Here is a 20,860-nt window from a genome sequence, read left to right as displayed (position 1 = left end):
TAGAACTAAAGTATGGGTCTAATAATTTTATATTTTTATTTCAGTGTGAATGGTAGAATATTAGTAATAAAAAGATCAGTATTCATATTGATTCATAATTTATCAGTATAAATCTTGCACAAACATGGTACCCAAATGAGCCGTATATATTAGCAACTCAAGCGAAATAAGTAATATATTTGAAGAATCTAAAGTATCGAAGTAATTGACATGTTGTACAAAAAATAGCATCTAGAGGCATATATGACATACTAACCTGATTAGAGATGAATGAAAAATCAGATTTACATAAAGAGGAAGCTTTTCAGCAAAAAAAATAAATATTAGTCGAGCTTTTAGTTAATGAAGAACTTATAACGACACCTTTGAATAGGGTTGATCTGCCATCCGATGAAGTTGAAGCTGATTTTGTATTTAATCTTGAAGAGTTGGAAGGTGACGATCAGTTCATAAATGACGATGAGATAGAAGAAGACATATATATCGATTACTGTGATTTGGTGGAGGATCTACACATCGAGAAAGATACGAATATTGATGAGTAGATCTATATTTTTTGTTCGATCTTTTCTTGCAATAATAGTATGCAATATAATTGTATTCATTAAATATTATTTAATTTTTATTATTATTATTTAATATTATATTTATTTATATCTCAATTATTACAGATATGGCACCAGGAGATAGACGATGACATTCGCGTTCACAGTCTACCTTGGAGGTTGAGGCACCTTCATCGATCTTCATTGCCACACCGGCTCCACTATCAGAGGGTCCTGCACTGGCAGGTTCCAGTGAGACGGATCCCAGTAAGATGGATCTTAATGAGGTGAGTCTCAGTGAGTGTATTATTATATTTTTAAAATAATAAAATTTGATTCTTTTATTTGGATCATACTAATGAATTATTTATTGCTATTTCAGACCAGTCTTCATCGGTAGTGAGGCGAGGGTGAGATCCATCGAAGAACCTCACTATAGAGCGTTGGAGATGCGAGCACCCGGGATAGCATCTTCGGATCGAGATACCAACCAGCTACACCAGACCCATTAGGGGAAGGTGCGAGCTATGGCAGACTGAGCTAGGCATCATATGCCACAGTTATGCCCCCATGATGCTCTTCAATTGGTGTCACATTCTACCGGCTCAGAAAGAGATTTTCTACACCTATTTACAAGTAAAATAAATTATATTATGAATATTTAATTTGCATAGTATTCTTCTAATATTTGTTATTAGCAGGATGTATTCGACATCATTAATTTTGAGGAGGATCATGTGAGGCGAGCCATGGACACTCATTTATCGTTGCGTTTCAGAGATTATCGCTATCACACGCATTAGTATTGGTACCATGTGGTGCAGGATCATGGGGAGGAGGCAGTGCGGCAGTAGCCCTATGACAGCATCACTATGGATGACTGAACTGTCATATACCGGCATTATAAGGATCCGACATATCAGGTTACACATCCAAACTTCTTCTTTTTTTAGAGTTTAATGATTGAATTATTTATTATTAAATTAAATTTATTATCTACTAATTTGACTGGTAACTGTACAGAGAATATGTGTCCAGAATGCTGCGAATCAGGCGAGACTGATCGTACCGCATTGTAGGGGTTCGAAGTCGTTCGCTCATCACATAGAGCACATGTTAGGTAATTTTAAATTTTTAATTAGCATATAATTTTATAGTTATTTAAAAATTTTTTAATTAATTCTCAAATTACAAAGAGATGCTGAGAGTGGCAAGCTTCCTGGTAGGATCGATATCTACCAGCGGACCCACCAGCGACGATCAGGAGAGTGGACGATGGAGAGCCAGGAGCTTTTTGTAAGTTTTTTTAATTATTTTTCATTCACAATCTAATTTTTATTACAAAATTAAAATAGCTATAACTTTAATTTTCAGGACCATATGTGAGATCCTAGCCTACCCCTAAAGGCTTAACCGCACCCATAGATGATAAGATCTATAATCATATACTTGGTACGAGACCCTGTTATGTTAGGGGTCTAAGGTATAGGATCACTGCTCCCTCATCGTCATGCTCATCTATGACTGACATTCATTCTACGTGTGAGGCTTGACTGACAGAAGTGTAGAGTCAGACTGAGCAGCGAGCTCAGAAATTGACTGTACACGTTAACGAGTATCAGTAGCTCCAAATCCAGATGATAGAGCAGATGGTGCAAATGGAGCAGACAATATAGCTGATGAGGTAGCAGCAGATCGATCTGAGTTTTTTTGAACGCTCTCCTTCTCCAGCTCATTCTCCAAATGCCGACACTTGACGGCTTCTTCATATATATTTTTTATTTTTATTTAAATTTTTTTATAATTTTAATTTAATATAATAAAATAATAAAATTTATTTATCTATTTATTATGTAAATTTTTATTTTAATTTTTTTTATTTATAAAAAATATTATAGATATAAATTAAAAAATATATTCATATATTATTTAAAAAAATATGATTAAATTATTAGCGATGGAATTATTTTTAACAAAATTTTGATTGCCAAAAATATTTTAATACGACAATTTAATTTTTTAATAAATATAAAATTATTAAAATTTTAAATATAATTAATAGTGATAAAAAATTATTCATTGTAAATAATTATTAGCAACATAAATTTTTATCAAAAATTACCTTATTTATGATGTAAGATTTTCATCGCTGATATTATTTAATTTTATTTTTTAAAATTTTTTTATTAAATTAATAGCGATAAAAAAATTTTATTGTAAAAAATATTTTTTACAATAAAAATATTTTATCACTAAAAGTTTTAAAAATTTTATTTCAAAAAATATTTTAATTAAATTAATAACGATGAAAAAATTTTCATCGCTATTAATGTTTTATTTTTAGAAACATTATAATTCATCGTAAATATCATTTATTAGTGATGAAATATTTTTTATCATAAAATATTATCAACGATATGATTATTTACGATGAATAATTAGCGACGAAAATTTCATCGCTAATAATTATTACCGATGAAAATTGATTATTAGCGATGAAAATTTTTCATCACTAATAATCTGTTTTGTTGTAATGTATGCACATGAGCATGCCATTGGTGTGAAAACCTAATAGTGATTGAAGGAATAATAAAAATTAGTATGGATCTAGATATCTTGATCTTTTAGAACTTTCGTCACTATCACACCACTATTCGAAGGAGATAGATATAGATATATAGGGATAAGAATGTAGCATTGAGCTATGATAGTAGAGATCCAAATTAAATTACATCTACTCCAAAAATAGAAACTATGGTAAACTAGAATAAGATAAAATCTATTGATTTGATCATTGAAGATCCCTATACAAAGTATCATTTCCACTTATTTATACCAATAGATAATAATTACACATTTTGAAGATTTCCACCATGTCGGCCCTCCACTTCAAGCAATTTTGATAACTGATGTTGACTATCCTTCACCATATATATTTGTTAGCTGTTAAATCAATAATCATATCTTTTTGGTCATAACTTACACTAGCCATCTCTTTTATTTCAGCTTATTACACAATTCTTGTATGTAGGAATATGTCTAAGATTATTGGAGTTGCTTCAATTTATTCTTATATATTAAGGTTGATCATGGCCAAATTTTGAGCCTTTGGCTCACTTATCAACATATGACTAAATCCTCCTTCCGCTTAAACCCCATCATCGCTTGGTAAAAATTATCACAACCAAACTCTTATCTAGTTCAACAAGAGTCACATTGATTCTAATCTAATTCTATTAAATCTGATCTACATCACACTTGTTCTCAGCCATCGGCTAGATTGTTGAGATGGGTTAAACAAAAAGATAGAGTATATCTTTAAGTAACAATTAATATAATGTTACAACATTTACTACTTGATATTTTCACTATTTTCTAATAAGATAATATTTCTAATTAAATATCAATTAATTATTTTTATTTTTTATCATAATCCATAATAATTAATATATGCTGGATCTTTTATTTGTAACTATTTTGTATTATAAATATTGTTAATTTTTTATCAAAAATATTATTGATTCTCATTTTTATATGAGTGAAGAGTAGAATTGATATTCCTTCAAATGAAAGAATCAAAATTTTATATAAAATATGGTTTCATATATTAGAATGGGACCAAAATCAGAATTTCCATTCCTTTCTTTAGCTCATTCCAGTGAATGAAATATATTGTAAGAATTAGTGGACTGGTTTGGGTTTCAAATCAAAGATAAAATCCTTAATGTAGTTATAAGTAGATCAATATTTGTATATGTTGCTATCAAAATCCGATCTGACTAGGATAGTCTGGAGGGCATCGATCAATTCATTCAACTCATGGTAGTAGAAGATGGAGCATTAATATTTCTTGAAGGGTTGTGGATTGGCACATACAACAAAGAAGAAAAAAGCTCATCAAATTGACTCCGACCCAACCCTTCGATGTCTAAGTCAGATCAAATTTTGAAAGAACGATAATTAACAGAGAGTATAGTAGAGAGTTGGAGTGGTGTGAAATATTTTTTTATTCTAGTTGGCATCTGGATCAATATGGAGATGGTCAAATCTAATTGATATCTGATCAATCTGGAGATGGTCAGATCTAATCGGCATCTGACCGTTCTAGAGATGGTTGGATCTAATCAGTATCTGATCGATCTGAAGATGGTCAGTCTGGATCTAGTTGGTATCTGATCAATTTCGAGATGGTCGGTCTGGATCTGATCGTCATCTAACCGATCTAGAGATGGTCGGATCTAGATCTGATCTTTAGGAGCTTGGCTTTTGAGAGCTCAGCTTTTTGGATCTTGGCCTGTGGGAGCTTGCCCTTTGGATGTTCGACCTTTGGGAGCTCGACCTTCTTCTCAATTTCGAGCTTGATGGTTAGGCCTCAGGCTTGGGAGCTAGCTTAGCCTCAGGCATTATCTTGGTCTTAACCTCAAGCTTGGTAGCTTGATCTCTGGGATCACCTCAGTCTCGATATCTCATGGACCTACTAACCTACGAAAAAGGAGCAGAATAATGGATGAGAGCTTGAAAGCCTCTCACCATGAGATCTTGGGCTATAGGAGTTTCTCCCTTTTAGAGCCCGTTCCCATAGGATCTCCTTCGCCCTATTTATATAGGTGAGGAAGCATGGATCTATCATGATTCGAAGGCAAAAATCAAAAATTTTCATAATCTTCTTCCTTATCTGGATTCAAATATACTGCAATCTCCTTCTTTATTTACATCCCACCAAGAATTCAAAATTTGAATACAAATTTTTCTTGCTATATGTACATTCATGATTAATGGGCTGATTTCATACCATATCATATGCCCCCCACTTTTGAGCCTGAGTCACTTTTTTTGATTCATATAAAGGAAGTGGTCTGATTGCTTCTTGACCTATTTTATGATCAAATATTTTAAAAATTATTAAAAGAAATTTTATTGGTACTTGTATCTTTTTTTTTTTGTAATGCCATGTATTTGAGGTAAGGTGCGAAGAATAGCCTGGTGATGGTGCTTCAAGCAAGTGAAGAAAGTTGGATGTCATCCATCTAAAGCCATCCATTAGCAACTGGTATTGTGAATGTACGATTCACACATGGCATGCACTAAACCTATCTAGGATTCAGGATACGAAGCCCATCACAGCTTCCATCATCTCATTGCCTTTATTCAAGTTACCAAGCACACCATCAAGCTTGACAATGATGGACTTGACCTCGACCATATTCTTGATGGTGGCAAGGACATTGTAGATGGTGAAAGCCCCATCGAGAGATGCCCAAAGTTTCAGTGAGGAGCTTAAGGGTGTTATCCCTGACAAAGGTGTCATGAGGATGCGAGCGGGCTCGTCATTGTTCTTGAGGACCTACTCATTGGTGAGGTCCTTAAGGAGGTCGACGACATTGATGGTGGTGTTAGTGTTGTCGTGGTTGAGGAGATTGATGATGGAAGGGATGGTGTCAAGAGTAATGAGATCCAGATAGAGCTCGAGGTCTTTGGTGAGGATCACTTGATCTCTTTATAGGGCTTAACCTTGGGGTTGGTGAACTTCTTTGATTGGTCAAGATACTTTATGCAGGTTTCAAGTTTGTTGAGGAGATGGCACTCGAGTTGCAGAGGCTGAGGGCCTCCATGCCACTATTTTGAAACTTTTCTGCCACCTCTAAATGGAGTGACCGATCTCTTCATCACCATTGATAGCATCTTTTAGCGTTAGCCTCAGCTGGTAGTATTTCCACTTAAAGAATGAATGCTTATCCCCCGATAGTGGTGGCTGCAATGCCGGCACTACGAAGTAAAGCCCACCACTATGTCATCATCCTCAACTTCTCCTCTAATGGATGGATTGTTGATCATACCGAGGATGGTGGTTGTCACTTTGGGATATGATGATTTTGGTATGGCATAAGATCACATGCTTGGCAAAGTTGAGCATTGACTCATTGGGACTTTAGACGTGGATGTGGCTGAGTGAGATTGAGATGCTTGTAGGAGTAAGCTCGAACTTGAAGTAGTTATGATCTACTCAGACTTTTGCCCTCCTACTTATTGGTTGTTGTTTGATGTGTCTCTTTCTTGAGTGATCAGAATTCAAATTCGATTCTCCTCATTTCTAAATTATGGAGCAGGATTCAACTCGATGGGCATCGACTCAACTAGTATTTGGTATGAAGAGAAGGTTTCAGCTTGATTTGTATCTAATATGAGGAGTGGTTTTAGCTTGACTCATATTTGGCATGACAGCAAGCTTTGGTTTGACTTGTATCTAATATAAGAAGTGGGCTCTAGATCAACTCATATCTAATACAAAGAGAGGCTTCGACTTAACTCATATTTGATAGGAAAAGCAAGCTTCGACTCAACTGATATTTGATATAAGGAGAAGTCTTTGGCTCGGCTCATATTTAATATGAGGAGTGGCTTCGACTCGACTCATATCTGAGGAGTGGCTTCGACTCGACTAGTGTCTGGTATGAAGAGCGAGCTTCAGCTTGACTCATATTTAGCCCCAAGAGCAAGCTTTGACTTATCTAATACAAGGAGTGGGCTTTGGCTCGACTCGTGTCTGATACAAGGAGTAGATTTCGACTCGACTCATATCTAGTGCAAGTAGCATCGAGGTCTCTCTTTGGGTTATCCTATCCAACAAGTCAAGGTTGGCCTATGCTCTCCTCGCACTCAGATGAAGAGAGGTCCATCGTGCCCTCCTCATACTTGGATAAGGAGGGGTCTGTTGTACTCTTCTTATGCTCAGATGAGAAGAAGTTTGTCTTGCTCCCCTTATACTTAGATCAGAGATCCATCGCACTCTCCTTATGCTCAGACGAGGAGAGGTCGGTCTGCACTCTTCTCATGCTTGGACGAGGAGATGTTGGTCATACTCTCTTCATGCTCGGATAAGGAGAGGTTTATCTCGCTCTCTTTATCCTTGGATGAGGAGAGGTTAGCCTACACTCTCCTCATGCTTGGATGAGAAGAGGTCCATTATACTCTTCTCATACTCGAACAAGGTGAGGCTCATCTTGCTCTCCTCATGCTCGAACAAGGAGAGACTTATCATGCTTTGCTCGTGCTTAGACAAGGAGAGGCTCATGATGCTCTCATGCTCGGACAAAGAGAGATTTGTCTTGCCTCCATGCTTGGATGAGGGGAGGCTCATCTTGGTTGTCTTTTACTCGAATGAGGAGAGGTTTATCATGTTCTTCTCATGCTTGGACGAGGAAAGGCTCATTAGGCTCTCCTCGTGCTTAGACGAAGAGAGGTTTGTCTTGTCTCCTATATTTGGATGAGGGAAGGCTTATCATACTCTCCTCATACTCAGATGAGATGAGGCATATCTTGCTCTTTTTCATCTTGCCCCCTATGCTCCGACGAGGGGAAACTCATCTTGCTTCTCTCATGCTCGGATGAGGAGAGACCTATCATGCTCTCTTTGTGCTTGGATGAGAAGAGGTTCATTATACTTTTCTCGCACTCGAATAAAGAGAGGTTCTTCTTATCCCCCATGCTCATATGAGAGGAGCCTCATCATTCTCTCCTCATACTCAGACGAGGTCAGTCTCATCTTGCTGTTCTTGTGCTTGGATGAGGATAGGCTTATCATATTCTCCTTATGCTTGGGCGAGGAACACTTTGCATCCTACATGCATAGTGCTTGTATCTTGAATGGTGCAGAAGGATGGCCTCCCAGGACCTGCATCATGGTCTCTCAAGATGCACATTCTAGTCTTTTAAGATGCATGTCCTATGTAGAAAGGCGACAATGCTCGAGGATAGCCATGGAAGAGGGGTCAACTGTTAACATGCTTGAGGATGCATCGACAATAAAATCATTGTCAAAGATGCTCAGATCCAGCAAAGAAAGAAGATGGAATATGTTCTTATTTTTCACAGACAGTGCCAATCTATTGTTGTCAAAATCTAGTCCGACTAGGATAGCCTAAAGGATATTGATCAATCCGCTCGACTCACTATGGTAGAAGATGGGGCATATTGCTCTTTCTTGGAGGACTATGGATTTACATACACAACAAAGAAGAGAAAAGTTAATTTAATTGGCTCTTATTGGTCCCTCCAATATTTGAACTAGATCAGATTTTGGAAGAATGATAGTAAATAGAGAATATAATAGAGAGTTGGAGTAATATCTAATACTATCCTATTCTAGTTGGCGTCCAGACTGATCTGGAGATGGTCAGATCTGATCGATGTTTGGTCGATCTGATCAGTATTTGGCTAATCTAGAGATGGAGGCATCTGATTGATCTAGAGATGGTTGGATCTGATTAACATCTAGTCGATCTAGAGATTGTTAGTCTAGATCTAGTCAGCATCTGACTGATCTGAAGATGATCGATTTAGATTTGATCGATGTCTAACTAATCTAGAATAGTTGGATTTAGATCTGATCTTTAGAAGTTTGACCTTTGAGAGCTCAGCTTTTTCGATCTTGATCTATAGGAGCTTGACTTTTGTGTGTTCAGTCTTTGGGAGCTCGGTCTTGACTTTAGTCTCGGACTTGGTAGCTCGACCTCGGGCATTATCTCGATCTTGATCTCAGGCTTGGTAGCTTGACCTCTAGCATCACCTCAATCTCGATACCTTATGGATCTGCTAACCTACGAAAAAAGAATAGAATGATGGATGAGAGTTTGAGAGTCTCTCACCATAAGATCTTAGACTACGAGAGTTTCTCTTTTAGGATCCATTTTCATAGGATATCTTTGGCCTCATTTATATAGACGAGGAAGCACGAATACATCATGATTCGAAGGCAAAAATTAAGGGACTCCCATAACTTTCTTTTTTATCTGGATTCAAATTTGCCATGATCTTCTTGTTTGAATCCAGTCAAAAATTTAAATTTTGAATTCAAATATTTTTTGCCACATGTCTATTCATGATCAATGGACTAATGTCATACCATATCAGTACAATCAAAGGAAAAATCAATACTTTCATGATCAAAGGAATTCTTTATTTGTTCATGATTAACTAAACACTAGATCCTCAAATATAAGCTATTAGGGAAGGGTTCAATAAATATAGTGCATAGAACATACATATAGAAAGATTCAAGAAAATAAATGGGCAACGAAAGACCCAAGAAATAAATAGGTAAATTATAGAAAAATTGGCACAAATAGATATTTGAATCCATAACCTCTAACGTTGGTATCCTATTAACTAAACACTAAACCTTAAAAATTTAAATTACTAGAAGAGATATCAATAATAAATATTAGATCTTCAAACCTCCTAAAATCATAGCTTAATTGAACCAGTGTGCCCAAATCTTGGACTGCTCGTTCTCTACCCAAATCAATGTCCTATATACTCATGAAGCATTTTATAATTCTAAACTACATTCTCTCCTCTCCGTGCAAATTGTGTAATGCTTTATGATGTCATTGGAAAAGAACCACTTGGAACCTTATCCTAGCACCCCTAAGGTCTTTGTGAAGACCACACTTCTCTCTTAAAGAAAAAAAATAATGATCAATTTTTCTTTTATGCCTGTACTAATCTAAAAGGATTCTTCATGTTCTAGTATATGCATGGTTATCCTTTATTGCAAAATGGATAAATTTGTTTCTCATATTCACCGATCCCTTGATGCTCTTAAGTAATGTATTTTTGTTACCGAACAAAAATGATGCTCTTTCATTTTTTGATAAGTTAACTACCATCTTTCTTTCCTTCTCTCATTCTAATGAATATCACCCTTCCTTAATTCACCCTAATGTTTATATACCTAACTTTGTCACTTATTGAGTTAGCAATGTATCTAATTCAATTCCATTAAGCCTCTTGTTCTAGACATATGTATGGCTAGTTATAATCTGACTGACCCCTTTTGTATTGCAACTAAACCCATCAATGACAGCATCCCTCTTCCGTGCCACATGCCATGAAAAAATGTATTTAATGTGATTTGAGAGCACATAACATTACACCACTTCAAAATGCACATATTTACAACCTTTTATCAATAATCTTATTTATCGAGGACACATGTGCATGAAGGTACGAAGAGAGGTAAATATTTATCAAGGACACATGGTTTATGAAGACCCAAAGAACAAAAAAAATATATATATATTTAGAATATAAATATTTATTTTATACCTGAAATTCAACTCAATGGAACAATATTTGGCAAGAACTGCTCTTTTGATCGACTCTGAAAAAAAGGAACTGTATAGCGTAAAGGACTCCTCTAATAGGCCCACTCTTCCATCAAGTGGAAAAACTGGTGGTTTTGTCAAATGTAACATGGCATAAAGTGTACTTAGACATAGATAAAAAGTATCTAATTTATCATAAAATTTATTTTAAAAAAAATACGAGTATACTCCAACCTTCAATATCTATGAGCAAAAATATTATGTATTATCCCTCCCTAGGACGAAAAAGAATGTCGTAGACAAAATAAGAATCTCAAAGTCTATGGCAGCCATTCCTGATGCCGTCAACACACAAAACTATCAGCTTCTTGCCTCCAATCCCCTGACATCCACAAAAGTCCTCCTTCCCATGCAGGGAACCCCCCAAATGTGACGACCGTTACCCTCATGCGGAGGTCCGCGTTCCCCTCCATCCTTCCTTCCTCCAACCCCTCTCCTCCCTACAAGTGTCACCCCCTCCTCCCTTCCCTCCCCCTCCAAACGACCCCTCCCTCCTATTTCCCATAGCTTTCTGGGCCCTTCCCCCACCTTTAGCTGTCTCCTCCCCTCCCTTCCCCTCGTCCTCTCTTGTCCCTCTCTATATCTTCCTTCATCACTGAAAACTCTCCTCCATCCTTCACTCGATACCCAGCAATCTAAATGAGAGAAGGACGAAAAGGAGGAGGTGATGGCGGCGGCGATGGTGGAAGCGTTCGTGGTGGCAAAGATGTAAACCGGTCTCTCTTTGGGGAGGCCGGTAGTGTTCCCCGGCCATCCAAGGTCTCCTCCTTCGTGCACTCCGACCCCCTCATGAAGTCAACAAGCGAGGAGGACTTCTCGGCGCGCCACAGCTCCGCCTCCGCCGCCAGCCCCGGGTACCACTCCGACCGCTGCAGCACCACCACCAACCCCGGCCCCACCTCCTCCGCCGACAGTTCACCCTTCCACACCTCCCCCTGGTCCCACCACCACCCCTCCACCTCCCCCTGGTCCACTAACCCCTTCTCCTCTGCCGACGACCATGCCGACTCTGCCCCCGCCACCGATCTCTTCCCCCCGGGCACCGGCCTTGTCGGCTCCCTCGTCCGCGAGGAAGGCCACATCTACTCCCTCGCCGCCGTCGACGACCTCCTCTACACCGGCTCCGACAGCAAGAACATAAGAGTCTGGAAGAACCAGAAGGAATTCTCCGGTTTCAAGTCGACCAGTGGCCTCGTCAAAGCCATCGTCATCTCCGCCGACCGCCGCATTTTCACCGGCCACCAGGACGGAAAGATTCGCATATGGAAGGTCTCGCCCAAGGATCCTCGCGTCCACAAGCGCGCCGGGACGCTCCCCAGGCTGAAGGACTTCCTCAAGAGCTCCATCAACCCGAGCAACTACGTCGAGGCCCGGCGGCGCAACCACCGGTCGGCGGTGTGGATCCGTCACTCCGACGCTGTCTCCTGTCTGACGTTAAGCGAGGACCAGAGCCTGCTGTACTCCGGCTCGTGGGACCGGACGTTGAAGGTGTGGCGCCTGGCCGACTCCCGGTGCATCGAGTCGATCAACGCCCACGACGACGCGGTCAACTCGGTGGTGGCGATGGCGGGACTGGTGCTGACGGGGTCGGCGGACGGGACGGTGAAGGCGTGGCGGCGGGAGGGGGGAAAGAAGGCCGGGTTGACACGGCACGTGGCGGAGCAGACGCTGGCGCGGCTGGAGGTGGCGGTGACGGCGCTAGCGCTCAACGCCGGCGCGGGGGCAGTGTACGCGGGGTCGTCGGACGGGGTGGTCAACTACTGGGAGAAAGTCAACGGAGGCGAGGGGTTGACACACGGGGGAGTGTTGCAGGGGCACAAGGTGGCGGTGCTGTGCCTGGCGGCGGCGGGGAGCTTGGTCTTCAGTGGGTCCGCGGATAAGACGATCTGCGTGTGGGGGAGGGACGAGGGTGGGGCCCATGCGTGCCTCTCCGTGCTGACGGGGCACACAGGCCCCGTGAAGTGTTTGGCGGTGGAGGCGGACCCCACGGCTGGTGGGACCGGGAGATGGGTGGTGTACAGCGGGAGCCTCGACAAATCCGTCAAGGTGTGGAAGGTGGCGGACCCGGAAATGGGGCGGCGGCAGCAGCAGCGGCAGCAGGAGAGGGAGTCGGACGCCTCGTCGTCCTTCGGCCACGGAGCCCAGCCACGTTTCGATATGTTTTAAGGGTGACGTATAGCTTCTGCATTTCATACTTTTTTACAAAACATAAAGATATGGGACAGCGTATCGCTTCTGCTGAGAATGATTGATTTTTTTATGATTGGATCGCATCGTGCATAGTTTGAAAGCATTCGAATTGCTTCATTCATCTATCTAAATAAATTTCGAAATAATTATTGTATGATCCAATCATCGATTAGCATGATGGAAGGTGAATGCTTCTTTGGCATGAAAGATGTGCCCCTGCCTAAGATACTTCATTGTTCAAGTTAAGATGTATTGAAATTGTATATGAGACGAGGGACACTTGCACCAATACATGAGCATAATGTTTTCTATTGTTTTTTGATAATTAATGCAGTGGACGTATCCTAAAAACACACTTGATGATGAGTTGTATGGTGACACTGTTCTTAACATTATATATATATATATATATATATATATATATATATATATATATATGTTTCACGATTTGTTCATATATATCATCCTTGGGCGTGTTTGAATGTTTTATGAATGATGAACAATCTCTCTTGCATTGGCTAGATTCCAATAACAACACTGTCCCTTAATATATTGGATATCTAGCGTGGGCATGTTTGGATATCTAAGTTATCCATGGGATAAAATTCAAAGAGGGATGATAGAAAGCAAGAGAACAGTGGCGACAGAAGAATCTGATGACAACTGGTGAACATCTGATTCCACAATTACAAGAAGACAAGATCCAATTTCCTCTTAAATGGTAACAAGAAAAATACCTGTATGCTGCGTGAAGATAATAAAAATTTAAATATAAATTTATGTAATAGCATATTCATTCTTCAATTAAAACTTCTAGTTATATACTCTATATGCTAGTTGTCACTTAAACAAGAAGAGCTAGTCACGGACACCTTATCTCAAAAACTTGAAATCTTGGTTATTTAGGATTTTTTTTTATCATGCCTCCAATCTAAGATCATGAACTAGAGATCATGATAACTACCGCATACTTATAAAAAACTCTCTTTACAAGTATGCAAGATATCCATCGTATTATCATAAAGCAATAGTAGAACAATTAGTAAATAAATTCAGTCCAAAATTCAATTAATTAAAATTTAATTTTAATATCTCATAAAATTTAATAATATTTAAAAGATTTTACATCAACTTCCATAAAGTTCCGATCTAAGATAAAAGTATCAAAATTCTACTTTTAATCATTCTCCCATATATATTCCCGTATTATCTTAGTTCTTAAAATCTATAAAAATAATAAAATATGGGATAATGAGCTAGATAGCCTAGTAAGCAATAATTGCTTTAACTAGATTAAATCAAATAATAAAATAGATAATTATTTATAAAAAATAAGCATATACATTTATCAGTTTGAAATCAATTTTTATTATGCTGTATTATCAAAATATTATTCATATTGAATTGAATCTCTTTTCAAAATTCAAGTTTTTTTTAAGAAATCAATTTCTTTCAAAATATCAAATTTTCGTCAACCATGAGCTATGACCATATATATTATCTCTATGGCAGCATTATAATTACGTATCATCTTGCGGTAAGCTACTGTTTGTACCATAAAATTATACTCACAAATGGTTTAGATCTGGTGGACCAGTAGTGAAATTGTTGTAGGAAAACATATGTAGAGGATATGGAAAAAACATAGATAGCACCGAAAACTATTTTTTTAAAAAAATACGGATACTAAGAAGTAGATAAGTGGGGTATAATGGTATTTTAAACTTATTTAAGATGAATGTAACCATATTAAGAGGCATCAGAAGATCAATGAAAAACTCCAGTTTATCCTTTTTTTTTTTACCTTATCCTTATCCTTTTATTTTGAATCATATTTTTATATTTCATAGGAGTAGGCGATAATTCTATAATCCTAAAGTCTTTGAAGTTTCAAGACAAATTCGAACCCAATATTTCTTTGAATCTCCATCCTTGCACCGGTGGCACGGCATTTCTCTGTGCATTGCTACTTTATTGTTCTTCTTGATCTACGGCAATGAAAAATACGGGAATAATTTTTGGCATGCCCTATGCAACCTTCGGGATGTTGCCAAAGAAAAAGATTGAAATTAAAACCTCCGTTATGGAACAGCTGAAAACATTTCCTATTAGTAGTCAAGATATTGATAATTGGCAAGTTCCTTTGGTTGAACTAAGGAAACCAAAGTCATCTTTATGGTAAATTGGTGCCTCTATGAATAAAACCCAGCAAGAAATATCTCTAGGGAAGAAGGTTGGCCAACGAGAGGATCAATTTTCTCTTTCGGCTATTTTTCAATAGGTAGTATGCCAGATGAATGATGCTATGGCGTAATTTCGCTATCATTTGAATAAAAGTCAGAAGGATCTAGTTGAGACAATTACAAGTCAATTTACTATGGTCATGAGTCATTAGTAAGTCAGCAAAAAATCGTTTCATCATTAATAACTAAGCAATTTAATAGATTGATTATATTGTTGACTGAATAGAATTGACCTCTCCCAGCACCTTGGAAAGCAATTCCAGTAGTGCAATCTATTGAGAATATCCAATTTGCAGGACAACGCAAACATAAGGTTACAGTATGAAATGTGAAATTTGGAACAGCTGAATAAAAAAATAATGTCATGTGATAAAGGTATGGCTAAATACTATGAAGAAGAATCATCTAGAATGAAGCCTTGATAATTACAGGAATGCCAACTAGGCCGTTGGTCCCACTATATACAGCCATTTCAGCCAAGTACAGGCCAAATTTGAGGTTGAATGTAGCTAACAACCACACAATGGGAGCTATTGTTGGATACAAGCTGAATGCACGCATTACCGGATTTAATGGTCATGCCAAAAATTGAACAGCATTTAGTTCAACAGTAGCCACTAAAGCTGGGGGGCAAGTTAGTCTTGGAATGGACAAGTGAGTCCTAGAATGGATGCGACCAATGTTGGGGGGTAACACATGGGGTCCACAATGGGACTATTACCATAATAATTGAATGGGTCAGGTTCTATTTTAAACCCTGAAATTGGGTTTGCTATGAGCACTATAGAGCTTGGTTCTTATACAGTACATGAAAACCCTTTATATCAGCTACAATAGAGAGCTCCAATACAAATGAGAATGCAATAGAACGAAGTTGATCATGCCCAACATGGTCCTGATATAGCTCATTTGGCAAACATAGTTAGGGAACAATTGGATTTTTCACTTCAGCTGGTTAATAAGCCGACATATAGGAAGCCATATCTACATTGGCATGATCAAGCATATGAATTGCCAAGAGGATATAAAGTACATAATTTTTTCCATTTTTTGGAGGATGATAGTATTTCAACTGTCGAGCATGTAGGTAGATTTTTAGTCCAGTATGGTGAAGCAGGGATAAATGACTTTCTTAAGCTTAGGTTATTTGACAACTCCCTCATTGGATCTGCTTTTTTATGGCATGTGATCTAGCACCTAATTCTATCTTTTCTTAATAAGAAATGAAAAGTCAATTTCACGCATAATTTTATAGAACCGAGCTTGAGGTATCAATTACAGATTTGGCTAGATTGACACAATGACTTAATGAATGGGTTGAGAGATACATGAGCCAATTCAAAGAGGCTTGAAACAAATGTTATGCATCTTTAAGGGAGGCCGAATATGGCAAAATTACTCAAAACTGCCTTGACCTAGAGTTAAGGAAAAAATTTGCAGGTCAAGAATTTTTTGATTTATTTCAATTGACATCCCAGGCCATAAATTATGAAACAATTCTTAGATAGGAGGAACAAACGAAACCTACAAAGGAAACTTATCGTAGGAACTTTAATTATGACATTTCGATTGTTGAGGCCGAATCTAGAATTTGGTGAAGATTTAGACATAGAAATTGATATTCCAAAGATTTTTACTAAAAAATCTAATATTTGTAGGGCACTGAGTAGACCGAATATACGTACTTAATCAACAATACATGTTCAAACTCCATCGAAAGAAGAGAAGTATGCATTTAACATTACCAAGGTTGATCAAATATTTGATCACTTACTAAATGATAAACAAATCAAGCTGTCAGAAGGTCATAAAATACCATCAGTGGAAGAGTTAAAAAAAAAAAAGATATTGCAATGGCATAATTGATGGAGTCATAATACAAATAATTATTTACTATTTAGGAATGTTATACAAAAATCAATTATAGAAGGTAGATCAAAATTTTTTGACAAGGATAAGGATGTTATCTTGATCGATAGAGATCCTTTTCTGGAGGCGGCAATCGACACAGCAAGTGCAAAGTTAGCTAATTTGCTGGGTGATCATGACCAAAGAGGAGTGCAACAAATTGAAGAAGTAAAGAAATGAGTATTGAAGGAGCCACAATAATGGGAGAAAGAGTTTCTGGATCTGTGATATCAAGAAGTATTGCATCTAGAAGTGCCATGTCGATTTTGTAACTGAGTGTCCTAGTTCAATGTCATACCAAAATGGTAGTACAACACTAGAAGCATCGTCAGAGGAATCGAACACCCTGGCACCTTCGCTAGACAGAGAGTAAGCAACTTCTATTAGCGCCAGACTGTTAAGTCGAATTGATCATGTCATGTGCAACATCAATCAATGATGGTTCATTAATGTCTGGCATTTGTCAGCTGGTAGGTGGGAAAGAAGAGATTGGAGACATAAATCATCAAACATAAGGCCATTGCCAGAAAGATGACAAATCCAAGGTCCAGTTAATATACAAGATATAGAAAAATATGTGATGAGGTGTGATAGGCATGATGGTTATAAACTTGTTAAGGTTGAGAGTAAGAAAATATTTTGTAACAAAGATGAGATTGAAACATACTTCCATCCAGTTAGATAAACAAAATAGTTGGTCAGCCAGCCTAGTGGATCTAACAATGTTATACCAAAAAGACTGAGTTCAAGTGAAACTAATAGAGACTGAAAGAGGCCAAAGTCAGTTAAACCTTCCATCACATCTATTGGGGAATGGTACGAGATTTGGCTAAAAGAAAGGAGATAATTTCAGCCCAGACCCTACATACATAAAAGAGGTGATGGCAAAGAATAAGAGTGTTGCAGCCAATCCCCTGTTGCGCCTATAATCGATGAAAAGCACCTGCAAAATGAAGTCCACACTGACCGAAATTGTATCCAATGAAAATCCTTCGATGCTTAAGTCAGTGGGGAGTGGTGAACAACAGATGAAGAATATTTAAAATAGCAGAGTCTTAGCCCAAAATTATCTTACCAATGCTATTCATTTACCTCCCTTTTATAGGTGATTCAAATATAACCGTCGAGCACGTAGTCTCGTATCTTATGGTATTAAATTATCGAGCCATAATCATGAAGTTAATAGGCTATTTATGTCCACCAATGATCGTGATTTGTAGTTGATAACCATTTATAATGGTTAGATATGTAGGTTCCACACATTCTGGTATCATGTGATCATGAGAAAATAAGCCGACTATATGTCGGTAGTCGTGAAGATCCGAATGAGCATCGATCGGTAACTCTAATATGTCGATGGTCATCGATCGGATATTAACTTAGTTATCGTAGTTGTCTATTGATGACTGAGAATAGTCGACTATCGATCGATCAATTGATTATGAGTCGGTATACTGTGTTTATGAAGCCGATCTATAGTTAGAATCGGAGATCGGTTGAATTATCCCAACAGTTGCCCCCTACTCTCAGTCCAAGGTGGCTCGACGTGCATATCGTCACATGGTCTATCATGTTGGACGGAGGAAGTTATCATGTCACGTACTGTTTCGAGCCCTGATTCAGCTACTGGCATTAATAATTTTTTGAAATATGAGAGGTCTCCAGCTATTTTGTTGTTTCAATAACTGTGAGATCATCAGTGGGCTGTCATTTCAGAAAGATAATTCGGCATCCAGAAAATTCAGATGATTTGATTAGATCTTGGCCATGTGTCTAAATATCATTGGCTCTGAGTTATTCACATGGATAATAGTGAGGTGGCATGATATGAGAGTAGGTACGTCGAACCATCCGATCAATGGTCGGTCTCGATGTCGCCGTGTGTCGACATCTGAAGAGATCTTGATTTAACTGATTTCATCTGGACCGTTGAGGGGTCTTATATATATAAAGTTGCTTTGATCCAAGCTTTTGCATTTGTCGCCTCTCTGCAATGGAAGGTTCTGCTGCCCCAATACTAGGAGCTTTCTGGGTTCTGTCCTTCACATCATCTTTGGCCTCAGGTCGAGTTCTCCTTCCTTCTCTTAGGGCTTTTTCTCTTAGGATTTTTTCTCTTCTTTTCTAGTTTTTCATTTTCATGACCAGTAAGAAGATCTTATCTTCTCAGGATAGTCGATCGGAGAATCCAACAGACGACTCTCTTTCAGATCTGAAAATAAAAGTTTCTTCCTTTTTCGGATCTAATATTGAATGGCTCTGGAAACAGTACCGTATCTCGGAGCAGTATCAGCTTTTCGCTCCTGGTCCGGACAGTCGGATGAACTCTCCTCCTCTGGATCAGATCATATTTTATGTCGAAGATCTTCGGGCCGATCTTCGATTCTCAATTTTGGAGTTTGTCTAAAATCTTCTTGATTACTATGGTCTCTGTCCTGCTTAGCTGGCTCTGAAGTTCATCCGGCTGATCATTAGTTTTGTTTTGTTATGTCGGTTTATCCCGACTGAACTTCATCCTTCTCTCTTTCGATCTTTTTTTATCCTTCGTCTTCATTCCAAGGTCAAGGGTTGGTGATTCTTCAACTCGAGAAAAGATTTTTCTTTCATCTTTGATCTTCCATCATCCATTCATGGATAGAAGAATCATTTTTTTTTTGCTTCTTCTTCTGCTCCTTAGGGCTTCTCTTCATGTTGGAATGATCCGAGAACTAGCCCCAACGAGAATAGTTGGGTGGAGACTGCTGATCGAGAAGACTTCTTCCGACTAAAGGATATGGAAGTTCAACCGCAGCGAGAGCTGATGACCGAACAAGCTCTCTACGATGTCGGACTTAGTTCGATAACTTTCTTAGGTACAATATTGTCGGCCATTTTATTTTTTCTTTTTGTTTGTTTCTGAGTTTTGTATTGATCTTTTTATTTTGATTGCAGCTATGCGGACAAAGGCATGAGTGTCAGCTGCTGACATCCGCTCACATGCTGCCAAAAAGAAGGTAGTAGCTGAAGCTGGACCTTCTCGATCGTCGAAGAAGAGTCAGGTCGCTACTCCGTCAGTATCGATAAGGAAATCTGACATTCTGTCAGAGACAGTTCCTGAGCCGGTCCTACCATTGTCGGCCCGGACAATGCTTCTTCTGACTGAGGTGCTGTCTACTGAAGCTAGGATGGTGAGAGATGAAGGAGCTACAGCAGAACCATCGGTGGCTCCATCAGTGGAGGTTTAGGTCAGATCGATCGCGATTGAACCTCAGCAGTCTGCAACTGCACCGACTGTTCCTCCAGTGGAATGGTCTCGGACACAGTCAAGTACTGATTTTCTGACGGTCTCAAGTGTGTGATCGTCGACTGGAGATCCGAGAAAGGCACCAACAATTTTGATCGATGATTGTCGTCTGCAAGCCTCTCCACATTCTTCGACATCAAGATCTCTGAAGGTGAGTCGACCTTGGCCAATCCGACACTAACCAAGCGGCTCATTGAAGCTGCTCTTATCCCAACTGATAGGGAGAACAGGAAGAGTCAGACGGTGGCCAAAATATTCTCTTCCTTCTATCCAATGATACTTGAAGTAATTTTTTGACATTCTTCTTTTTTTTTAATCTGACTTGACTTGTCTTCTATTTTTAGTGGGTGCACCATATGCATGCTTTGGAGAGTGGGTATTGAAAGATCGCTGACTTTCATCAGTCTTGGATGGATAAGGTGATGGCTGCCAATGCTGAGAAGACTGCTGCCATCGAACAACTTCAGGCGGCAACTAAATGGGAGGCAAGGCTTCAAGAAGAAATCTCTCGTCTAACTATCGACCTTC

The 20,860-nt window shown here is 38.7% G+C and overlaps 1 protein-coding gene across 1 annotated transcript; it reads left to right on the top strand.

Annotated features, from left to right (window-relative positions):
- Positions 1–11,201: 11,201 nt before the first annotated feature.
- LOC105034283 (protein JINGUBANG-like) lies at positions 11,202–13,256 on the top strand. The gene has a single exon (XM_010909364.4). It carries the CDS (start codon positions 11,351–11,353, stop codon positions 12,875–12,877), a length of 1,527 nt encoding a protein of 508 aa, XP_010907666.2. The 5' UTR covers positions 11,202–11,350; the 3' UTR covers positions 12,878–13,256.
- The last annotated feature ends 7,604 nt before the right edge of the window (positions 13,257–20,860 follow it).

This window comes from Elaeis guineensis, chromosome 1, assembly GCF_000442705.2.
Source record: "Elaeis guineensis isolate ETL-2024a chromosome 1, EG11, whole genome shotgun sequence".
In the NCBI taxonomy this organism is placed as follows: Eukaryota; Viridiplantae; Streptophyta; class Magnoliopsida; order Arecales; family Arecaceae; genus Elaeis; species Elaeis guineensis.
The sequence above is the reverse complement of the archived record's forward strand: the minus strand, read 5'-3'. Positions and strand labels throughout refer to the sequence as shown.

What these genes read in the sequence shown, in the direction of transcription:
- LOC105034283 (XM_010909364.4), top strand. Translation starts at nt 11,351, where the DNA reads ATGAGAGAAGGACGAAAAGGAGGAGGTGATGGCGGCGGCGATGGTGGA.